This window comes from Lutra lutra, chromosome 4 (genome assembly GCF_902655055.1).
Source record: "Lutra lutra chromosome 4, mLutLut1.2, whole genome shotgun sequence".
In the NCBI taxonomy this organism is placed as follows: Eukaryota; Metazoa; Chordata; class Mammalia; order Carnivora; family Mustelidae; genus Lutra; species Lutra lutra.
This window is the reverse complement of record NC_062281.1, coordinates 141,941,696-141,953,101: the sequence shown is the minus strand read 5'-3', so window position 1 is coordinate 141,953,101 and position 11,406 is coordinate 141,941,696. Positions and strand designations below refer to the sequence as shown.

General features: G+C 36.6%; 1 protein-coding gene across 1 annotated transcript in view; it reads left to right on the top strand.

Moving 5' to 3' along the window:
* Positions 1-4,563: 4,563 nt before the first annotated feature.
* IL23R (interleukin 23 receptor) overlaps positions 4,564-11,406 on the top strand; it is a 65,062-nt gene continuing 58,219 nt past the window's right edge. The window contains exons 1-3 of the mRNA XM_047726341.1: positions 4,564-4,635; positions 6,189-6,291; positions 9,436-9,732. Coding sequence (XP_047582297.1) covers positions 6,222-6,291; positions 9,436-9,732 — 367 coding nt within the window. The 5' untranslated portion in view covers positions 4,564-4,635; positions 6,189-6,221. The remainder of the gene's footprint in view (positions 4,636-6,188; positions 6,292-9,435; positions 9,733-11,406) is intronic.

Here is an 11,406-nt window from a genome sequence, read left to right as displayed (position 1 = left end):
AGATTATTTAATAGCCTTAAGCCAGGCCTATTAAATCCACGAGGGCTGCTGTATCACTTCCCATATAGAGGTGGTAGGTTTTCCATCTCTCTTCAGGTCAAGTCTCTAGGTTCCCTTTTCAGGGGTCAACAGTCCACTCCCTGTTCTGCTCATTCTCATCAACATTTGGCATCAGTGTTTTGAGGCAAGGAAGAGCCCTCTAGGCCTGCTCCCTAGTGGATAGACCAGTGTTGCTAGGCAACCAGATTAACATTAGTTCTTGGTCCAGCTATACTTCTTAAACTGGGAAAGCCTAACTAATCTACTTCAAGGAATTCCTTCTAGTAGCCAGTTAGTTTATGACAATGTTTGTTGCCTCTGGACAGGGAAACTAGAGATATTTTCAATCCACAATAGTAAGGTCAATTTATAGAAAAGTACGATTACATAAGTACTATAGTTCTAGCTGTTTTCTTCTGTTCTTAGCCTTAAATGCCCTAAAGAGGATTTTTTTAAATTTGGGGAAAAATCTGAAATGCTCCCTTATGATATATTTGCCTTGATGACGTGCTAACTCAAAATATGCTTACTAATTTAATATGATGTTTTCTGGATCATGCATTTTATACTAAATCATCCTTTTCATTCCCCTCAGCCGACAACTATTCCAAACTTTTACCAAATACCAGAGAAAACTTGAAATAGTATGACTTTTCAGAAACTTTTAAGCCTTTAAAAGAGTGGCAATATATCTCCTACACTAGAAAAAAATTTTTTTAAAGATTTCATTTATTTGACAGAGAAAGACAGAGAGAGGGAACACAAACAGGGGAAGTGGGGGAGGGAGAAGCAGGCTTCCTGCTGAGCAGAAAGCCCCATGTGGGGCTTGATCCTAGTACTCTGGGATCATGACCTGAGCCTAAGGCAGACACTTAATGACTGAGCCATACAAGGGCCCCTACATTAGAAAAGTTTTGAACATAAAATGGAGTGCTTTTTGTAATTACCCTGGGACATGTTTAAATTAGACTGTCCTGGTACACCCAGATGGCAACCTTGTCTATGGAGAAAAAGCCAAGACAGTGGGTCTTCATGCTTTCTGATTAGCAAATGAAGTCAAACCACTTACCTATGAGATTTGATATAGTTGATCCTCATCATTCCCTGATTCCAAATTTGTGAATTCTTTAACCAGCTAAAATTTAGTTGTAACCCCCAAATCAATACTTGTGGCATTTGTCTGTAATTTGAAGACATGTGCAGAGTGGTGAAAATTTTGAGTCACGCAATGTGCAAGTTCCCAGCTAAAAAAACTTGTTTCAGCTCTTGTACTATAAACAAATGTCCTTTGGGAGCTGTTCTTAGTACCACATTTCCCCCATTTTGTACTTTTTTTTGGTGATTTCACTAAAACGGCCCCCAAGCATAGTCCTGAAGTACTGGCTAGTGTTCATAAATAAAAGAAAGCAGCAATGTACTTTACAAAGAAACTCCATGTGTTAGATGAGCTTTGTTCAGGCATGAATTAAAATGTTGGCCCTGAGTTCAATGTTAATCAACAATATAGATTAAGTAAGGTGTCTTTAAACAGAAACACACATAAGACAAGATTATGAATTAATCCAATGATGAGAATGCAAGCAGCACAAAACAAATGAAACAATAAAGTAATTAATGAATTAAACTTGATCAAAATTAAAAATTTCTGATCTCAAAAGACATTGGTTAAAAAATGAAAAAACAAGCCACACACTACAACAAAATATTTGTAAAATATATATGATAAAGAACTGGTTTCCAAAACCATGTAAAGAACTCTCAAAACTCAACAATAAGAAAAACAACCAACCAATGAAATGGATAGAAGATGTGAACAGACTGCTCACCAAAGAGAAACAACAAGTGGCCCCCACTAAAAAAATAAATCCTCATTTGCACTGAGCTCTCCATCAGTCTCATCTTCACTCTCCAAATTCCTGAAAGGTTAGCCAATGTCCTCTTTGGTTTTTATTCTAACTCACTTCAATCCCCTTTCTACCTCCATTTCTTTTCTGAAACTGTTCTAAGGGAAGACTACTGTCAAATCCAGTACTTTCTTTTAGTTCTAATCATATTTAATTTCTGACCATTTGATGAGGGCCACAAACTCCTTGTCCTTTGGTAAGATTTTCTGTGTTTGGCCCCCTACTTCCTTCCCTTATCATTCTAGATGTGCTCTCGGTTTTCTTATTCTAATCTTAGTTTTAATACTATTGACATGCTAAAATCTTCCAAATTTAGATCTCCAGCTCAAACTTCTCTCCCAAGTTTACCTGTATCTATAATGTCCCACCAGAGAGTTCTGTCTGGCTCCTCCAAATCAACATGACCAGAACCAAACTCATCACTTCCCCACATCTCTTCCTGTTGTGTGCTCGGTTAATGTTATCTACTAGGTCAGTAAAAATCACCACCAGAGTCACTCTTCATGCTCCTGAATTCTTACCCCGCCACACACAAGTGTCGTTCACTGTGTAACTCCAGGGGCTTCTGTTCCCTTACTGGTCACAATGGACTGTCCAGTCGTCGTCCACATAGCTCTCAGTTCCATATTTCCCCCTTAAGTTCTGGCTACCTCTGCTTTGCTTTGGACCCTCACTAACTTTTGCTTTTCAATAGCCTCCTAACTGGGCTCTTCAATCTTTTCAATTCTCCACACAATAATTAGAATTATCTTTTAAAAATCGAATCTAATTATGTTATTTCTCTGCTTACCAACCTTGGCTATCTCTGACTGACTTCAAGACAAAGATTAAACCATTTAGCAGGAATACAAGGCTCCTATGAATTACATTCTGCCACTGACCTTAGTTTTCCAGCTCATATCCTATTCCCTTCAACTTGAAGAAGCAATTAGCCAGTCCCAAAACATCTCTATTACATGCACATTCTGTTCTTATATGTGAAATATTTCCCATACCCTCTCTTTCACAGCTTGGAAAATTGTCACTAATCATTAAAACCCAGGCGACAGTCCTTTCCTCTGTGCGGTCTTCAAAGACACTCTTATTCTTAAATTCAGGTAGTTCTCAACTCTGACTCTTTATTGAAATCACTTGGAATTAAAAGAATCAATGCCCAGCCTTCACCCACACAATTTCTAATTTTCATTGTTTAGAATAAATCTGAGCATAGAAATGTTTCAAATGTTTCCCCAGAGTATTCTAACGTGCTGAATACCAAAGATAAAAACATTTAAAAGGCAGGATGGAGTTTCTGGCTTTAAGAATTTCATTGATGGAACTGGAGGGGATTATGCTAAGTGAAATAAGTCAAGCAGAGAAAAACAATTTTCATATGGTTTCACTCATATGTGGAACGTAAGGAATAGCACAGAGCACATTAGGGGAAGGAAGGGAAAACTGAAGGGAGTGAAATCAGAGAGGGAGATGAACCATGAGAGACTATGGACTCCAGGAAATAATCTGAGAATTACAGAAGAGAGGAGGGTGGGGGGATGGAGTACCTTAGTGACAGGTATTAAGGAGGGCACATGTTGTGATGAGCACTGGGTGTTATATGTAAATAATGAATCATGGAACACTACATCAAAAACTAATGATGTGGGGCACCTGGGTGGCTCAGTGAGTTAAAAGCCTCTGCTTTCAGCTCAGGTCATGATCTCAGGGTCCTGGGATTGAGCCCCACATCGGGCTCTCTGCCTGTCGGGGAGCCTGCTTCCTCCTCTCTCTCTCTCTCTCTGCCTGCCTCTCTGCCTACTTGTGATCTCTGTCAAATAAATGGATAAAATCTTCAAAAAAAAAAAAAAAAACAAATGATGTACTATACGGTGACTAACATAACAATTAAAAAATGTTAAAAAAAAAGAATTTCATTGAAACAAGTAACTTAACTGTCATTTACAATAAAAAGAAATACATGAAGTGGAAAGATATTCATGTTGAAGTAATAAAGGATGTGGGAGGAAAGATTATGCTGGGAAAAGCCCCTGGTGACACCGACTACAAATGCACCAAATATCTGGTAATTTTTTATTTGCTTATAGAATCCTGTTAAAGCATGGGTGATAGTTCCACTGATCTGTAATTAAATCACTTTAAATAATACAACAAAAGAGCTGAGTGGTAATTAATCAACATTATATCTTTAATGCCCAGAACAATACCTGACACATATTAGACACTCAAAAAGGCTCAGTAAATAAATGGTCAACAGTAGCATTTAAACTGTCTTAAGAAACTGGTTCATAATAAATATCAACGCTAATTGTACATTAAAACTAAGCATTATATTTTTGTATATTTTGGTGTTATATTTTGATAGATAGACTCTACATATGTGTTCTACTTCTTGGATGAGACAGATCTTTTTAAATTAAACTGAGAAAAAAAGTACTAACAAAGCAGTTCACGTTCAGTAATCTGGGTTTTCCCAAATAGTGACATGTGAGCCAGTCATTTCGAATTGCACAGTTTTTGAGTTCCTTTTCAAGAATCTGAAATGTAGGTCAGGGCTTTGCTGACATTTCCATTTGCCTCATTGCTGAAAATCTGAAGTAATTATTGACAAGCAGGCAGTGGAGAAGGAGGACATGATGCAGGCTACAAGATAGCAACCTGGCCCTGAAGTGGAATTACGTGCTTCCAGCAATAAAAGGTAAAGAGACAATGATCACCCAAATACCTAAAAACAGCTACATTTTTGTTTGGAAATACATGGGCCAGGTTGTTTTTTTTTTAAGTTCTTGTGGTATTTCATATGGTGGATACTGATGAAAGGTGAATCTAAAATACTGTCTGATATCACATCATTTTAAAAAGTAATTACTGCAAATATTCTATTGGGTGAGTAGTTAACTTCTAACGAGGAATATGTTAGGTCTTGCTTTGCCTATTATTTAAAAAGAGAAGACCTAACATTGCTAACAAATTATGAAAGGGATTCTTATATTCATGGGGGTCATGGGTACCCAAGTTTGTAAAAATGTTATCAGATATGGATGGGGTGCCTGATAGCTTAGTTGGTTGAACATCCAACTCTTGATTTTGGCTCAGTTTGTGGTCTCAGGGTCCTGGGATCGAGCCCCATGTCAGGCTCCGTGCGCTGCATAGAGTCTGCTTCTCCCTCTCCCTTTGTTCCTGCCCCCGCTCATGCTCTCTCTCTCAAATAAATAAAATCTTTAAGAAAAAAAAAATGTTATCAGATACTTACACATGACAAGTCATGATTTTGTTTTGCTGTTTTATATGAATGGCTCAGGTTTTATTAAACATATAAAAATAATTAAATAATGTTGGTTATTGAGTAACTGAATTGTTCAATAATGTAGGTAACCGACTAAATAATGCAACTCTAATTGTGAACTGATGGCAATATTGTTTGGAATTTATATAATGAGTTTCTTTTCAACTATCTACAGATGAAAAGGCTTTTTTTAAATAAATGTAACTGGTGAGAGCACCTATGCCTTTGTCTTACTTCATCTTCTGTAATCAAAATTATGCTTTCTTTCTGGAAGTTTTTTTTTTTCTTTTTCTTTTTCTTCAAGATTTTATTTATTTAATCGACACAGAGAGAGAGACTGTGAAAGAGGGAACACAAGAGGGGGGAATGGGAGATGGAGAAGCAGGCTTCCCGTTGAGCAGAGAGCCCAAAGCAGGGCTCCATCCCAGAACCCTGACATCATGACCTGAGCTGCAGGTAGACGCTTCATGACTGAGCCACCCAGGCACACTTTTTCTTGAAGTTCTGCAATTTTTGTCTTTTCCCAAGTTTAACTCATCAAAGACTGATATTTCTGGAGCTTCTTAGGCACAGAAATCTGGTCAGGAGAATTTATCATCTGGAGTTAGAGCAGAGGTTTCTGATGAGAGAGATAAGATTAGAAAAAGGTGTGTTTTATCAAGGGTCAAAAATCTACTAAGGTAATTCGCAGTGACTTTTGAAGGATAAAAGCCATGCTTTTGCTTTATTCTTCCATCTGTATTTTATCTCCTCACATACCAGTGACTTTTCTTTGCCTTGTTTCCTCCTCCCTTCCGTTCTCACCTTCCTCTTTTCTTCCTTTCCTCCTTTCTTCTTTTCTTCCTATTGAAATGGTCTCATCAAAGGCAATACTAACTGCTGGGAAAAAAACGTAATGCCTTTTATTATTGTTATTTTATTAAAATATTATAATTTAAACATTTTTCATATTTTTTCTTTCCTAGAGGGGAACAAAAAGCTTTTTCCTGCTTTTAGGAATGAATCAGGTCACAATTCAATGGGATGTGGTAATAGCTCTTTACATATTCTTCAATTGGTGTCACGGAGGTATAGTATTTTTAGTACTTGTTATTTTTTATCCAAAAAATGTTGAGTGTTTATGATTTTCAAAGCATTATGGTAAGATCTCTGAAGAATCAGAAATTGTTAGATTGAGAAAACTATATGCACATAAAAATTTTATGTGTAAATGAAATAAAACAGTCCAACCTCCCTCCTAATGGCAGGATTCCTTTCTCAAACATCACTAAGGATCAAACCTCTAACTCATATATGAATATTTCCATGAAAACCTAAATATTCTGAGTTGGCTTGTTCTATCTTTGAACTGTTATAACTGTCGCATGATAATCCATCAAACATTTGAATTTAATTCAACTCCACAAACCATTGTTGATAGTTACTATGTAACGAGCACTGTGCTAAGCCTTTTATTCCTCACAACTTTGTGCAATAGTATTGTGCTATTATCATTCCCATTTTATAACCCACACAAACATTTAGCTCTATTACAGATACAGACATAAGAGCTTTGAGGAATCCAGGAGGGGGGATCATCAGAAATTCAGGCAGGATAACTGTTGGCATTTGAGAGTTTCTACTGAGGGCTTTGTATCCTGGGCAGGTGGCAGAAATTCATTTATTGGGAGACAGCAACACCAAGGTAGGTTTCTAGACCTTGAAGAAAGTTTTGCAAATTGTGCAAGTTACTCAGAATAACAACAAAAGGAAACTCTCTTCTGTAAGTTGGAACACGATTATATTGGGGATGTAGAGGTAGCCCTATCATCAGAATTAGTATTCCTCCAGCAGGTATCAGACACTCCCAGAGTCAGACCACAGGTATCTAAGAAGATTTAGAAGAAATAAGTCCCCAGCTAGCTTTTTCCAGCTTCTTGAAATATGCAAACAATAAGTAGGACTTGTGTTTATACATTCAAGTAATTAATATAGAGTGTAGAAAAATGAGTCAATCCCCTCCAATATGGCATTAGAGACCCTCAGGCTGTCCCTTAGAAATTATTTTATAGGGACACCTGGGTGGCTCAGCTGGTAAAGCATCCACCTTCAACTCATGTCATGATCCAGGAGTCCTGGGAACACTGAGCTCCCCGCTCAGCAGGAAGTCAGGTTCTCTCTCTGCCCTTCACCTTGTTCGTGCTCTCTCTCTCTCAAATAAATAAAATCTTTAAAAAAGATAAAAGAAATTATTTTATACATTATTGTTCAATCTATGAATAGTTTTAAAATCATCCAGACTACATTTTTTCCAAGTTCCCCCTTTTTCAATAGCTCTGCCAAAATTAAACAAAAATTTAAGAGAAGTTTAACATTCCTCTGATCAATTGACTAACCCTATTAAAAGAAGAAATTAACATATTTGTATAACTTATTCTTACACAATCTGTGTTGATTCCCACTGGCTACTGATTTTTTTTAGGTACTGAGAAATCATTGACTTACTAATTTATTCCTGAATATACTAAAGCTCTGTGGTCCAAAGTTTCTGGGGTTCTTCTTTATTCTATTTTTGAAAACCAGGACATTTGTCCAAATCTGAAGTCTTCTGACATTTTTTATATTTTCTATTTTTTTCAAACACTACTCATAATAATTCATGTTGGTATTGACATTTTTTTTAATGTCCTGGGGATTCAGTTTGTCTAACCTTGAGTTGCTGACCTTATTTAAAGCAGTCGGATGCTTTCTTAAAACTTCCTTTTCATGTCTTTGGTTTCAATGTCCTCTTAATAATGATGGAATTATTTTTATCAGTACTTCAACATTTAAATATTTATAGTTTATACATAAATGTTCATTATGTAAATGGAAATATTGAATTACATTTGTATTATACAAGTTAATTCTATAGGCATTGAAATCTAAAGATAAGGACCTTTTAAAATCAAATATTTACCTTTATCATTATTTTAAGATATTTTAATGCAAGTATTTCCAGAAAAAGACAAAAATATATTTTCCTTGATGTGAATTTTATTTAACTGATACTGCATTGCACTGTCATTTGAGCTTATGAAAATGACTTTAAATTATTATTTTGGGCTATAAAAGTAATACATTCACTATGTAATTTTTAAAACACAGAAAAATGAAATGAAAAATGAAAAATTAGTCTAACACACAGACCATCATTGTTAATATCTTAGTGTATTTCTCTTCACTCATTTGTTTCTGATATTGAGCCTCTATTAAATATGTTGTTCTGCAATTTGCTTTTTAACAAAATATATTCTGAATATTTTCCCATATTATTAAATTAATGATGAATTTTAAGTGGTTATCAAACAATAGATTTTTGTCATTAGTAAGAGTATAATTTTATTCATTAAACTCACAATCTTCTTTTTTTAAAGATTTTATTTATTTGAGAGAGGGAGAGAGCACTAGCGGGGGGCAGCAGAGGGAGAGGGAGAAGCAGGCTCCCACTGAGCAGGGAGCCCAATGGGGGATTCGATCCCAGGACGCTGAGATCACGACCTGAGCTAAAGGCAGACGTTTAACCAACTGACCCACCCAGGCACCCCTAAACTCATAATTTTCTGATAAAAGTAGCCATTATCTACAGAGCAATGAACAATTGATTGAGTAGATAGAGAATGGGGTTTGGATTCTGCAGTGCCAAGTATTATTTCTAATCTTACCATTGAAAATGGCATAGCCTCATAATACCCCACTCTACTTTAAAATAGAAGAGCCAATTATATTTGTTCTTGAGACAGAGTAGCTTAAAGGCTGACCCTTAAAGATTTGTATCATGTTGCTGAGCATCAACTGAAGCACAGTAAAAACACATTATAATAAACTAACCAGGGACACCTGTATGACTTAGCGGGTTAAGACTCTGCCTTTGGCTCAGGTCATGATCTCAGGGTCCTGGAATCAAGCCCCACATCAGGCTCTCTGCTCAGCAGAGAGTCTGCTTCTCCCTCTGCCTGCTGCTCTGCCTATTTGTGATCTCTCTCTCTCTCTGTGTCAAATAAATAAATAAAATCTTTAAAAAAATAAATAAACTAATCAATTAAAAGACAGTTAGTCCTAAAATTTTTTTTCCAATGAAGATCATTTAGTTAATAGACAAGAATAAAATTTAAATGCAATGGCATATTCTTTTGAATCTCTTGTTCTAATGTTTTACATGGAATTTTAAAAATTTTATCCATTTGTTTCCAGGAATTACAAATATAAACTGCTCTGGCCACATCTGGGTAGAACCAGCCACAGTTTTTAAGATGGGTATGAATATCTCTATATACTGTCAAGCAGCAATTAAGAACTGCCAACCAAGGAAACTTTATTTTTATAAAAATGGCATCAAAGAAAGATTTCAGATCACAAGAATTAACAAAACGACAGCTCAGCTTTGGTATAACAACTTTGTGGAACCACACGCCTCTATGTACTGCACTGCTAAATGTCCTGGATATTTTCAAGAGACACTGATATGTGGAAAAGACATTTTTTCTGGATGTAAGTGTTGGGGTGCATTCAAAATTCAAATGAAAGCTCATCTAGCAAACTAGTCTAAAATCTTGTTAGGGCTCCTGGATGGCTCAGTGGGTTGGATGGGTGTCTTCCTTTGGCTCAGGTCATGTTCCCAGAGTACTGGGAATGAGCCCCTTGTCAAGGTCCCTACTCAGCAAGGGGGCCTCCTTCTCCCTCTTCTTCTGCCTGTCAGTCTGCCTGCTTGTGCGCTCTCGCTCTCTCTCTCTGTCAAGTAAATAAATAAATAAAATCTTAAAAAACAATTAAAAAATAAAATCTTATCTAAAAATAAAGACAAAATGATAGAATTTACTTCTTATATTAGTTTAATATAGGAATTGCAAGCCCAGATGCTTCCAGGGGCCAGTCTGGTAAAATTTGAGTCAAGGAGGCTGGTGGGATCTGTGCAGAGAGGAAAGCACATAGATAGTCTACTGGGGACAGCCACCACCCAGCTCCATCATTTATGATGACTCCGTATTCCTAAATCTTTTGACTCTTTAAAAGAAGACAGACATATAAACTTTCAGTATCAACATTTTTTAAATACTTCTGATGCATTCAATAAAAGTTGACACTAGCCTGTCCATACATGAGGGGCAGTGTCCTCAGATTTTAAGTGTTGTTCTTTTCATCTCTTCTACAGTTATGCTTTTTTTATTTGCTTTCCAAACTACTATCATCTGCCTTGAAGGAGATCCTGTCAAGAAATTTTGAGGCTAAAATTCAGGGTGAAAAAAGAGTTGCAAAACTAGCTTTGTGTTCCTGCTATACTTCTTACCAGCTGCACGACCTTGGGCCAGTTAATCTGTCCAAGCCTTGATTCTATGTCTGTAAAATGAGGCCAGTTACTCCAGCTGTACTAAGCATCAAATTTTAATAAACTATCTGAAAGTATATTATACACTTTAAAGTACAGGACCAGTGTGTTAAATGCACTTAAAATTGCATGCTTTTGATAAAACATGAGGAGATTCTGATTTAATTTCCGGCTCCTAGTCCCACTGCCACAAAAGTGAATCATTTTTTGTTACTATAATTATTAAGAAAAAGATTAGGGGTGCCTGGATGGCTCAATGGTTTAAGCAGCTGCCTTCGGCTCAGGTCACGATCTCGGGGTGCTGGAATCCAGTGCCTTTGTCAGACTCCCTGCTCAGCTGGGAGCCTGCTTCTCCCTCTCCTTCTGTCCCCCCCCCCCCCGGTTCTATTGTGCACATGCATGCAGGCTTTTTCTTTCTTTCTCAAATAAATAAATAAAATATTTTTTTAAAAAAGAAAAAAATCACATTCATCTTAAAAATATTTGTTAAATTCAATTTGTATTTATAGTATCTTGAAGATGTGTAAGTTATCATAGTAATATGAGCTCACTTGTATAACTACATACTTAATTCTTGGTTATAGTATTATGAGAAATAGATCAATAAATTCAGCATTGTTTTAACCCAGAGATTCATTCCCTAGAGCATCTGGACTCAACTCCAGTGAAGAAAGAGAGACGGCTTTGGTGTCTTTGTCATGCTCCATATTTTTGACAATCAAATATGAGTTCTTATTCTTCCGCATCTCCAGATCTTAACTAGCAAGAACAAGACCACCTGGTGGTCACCACTTGCCCCTAGAGTGGACACCTGAGAAGGAAGAGGCTTCCTTGTTCTA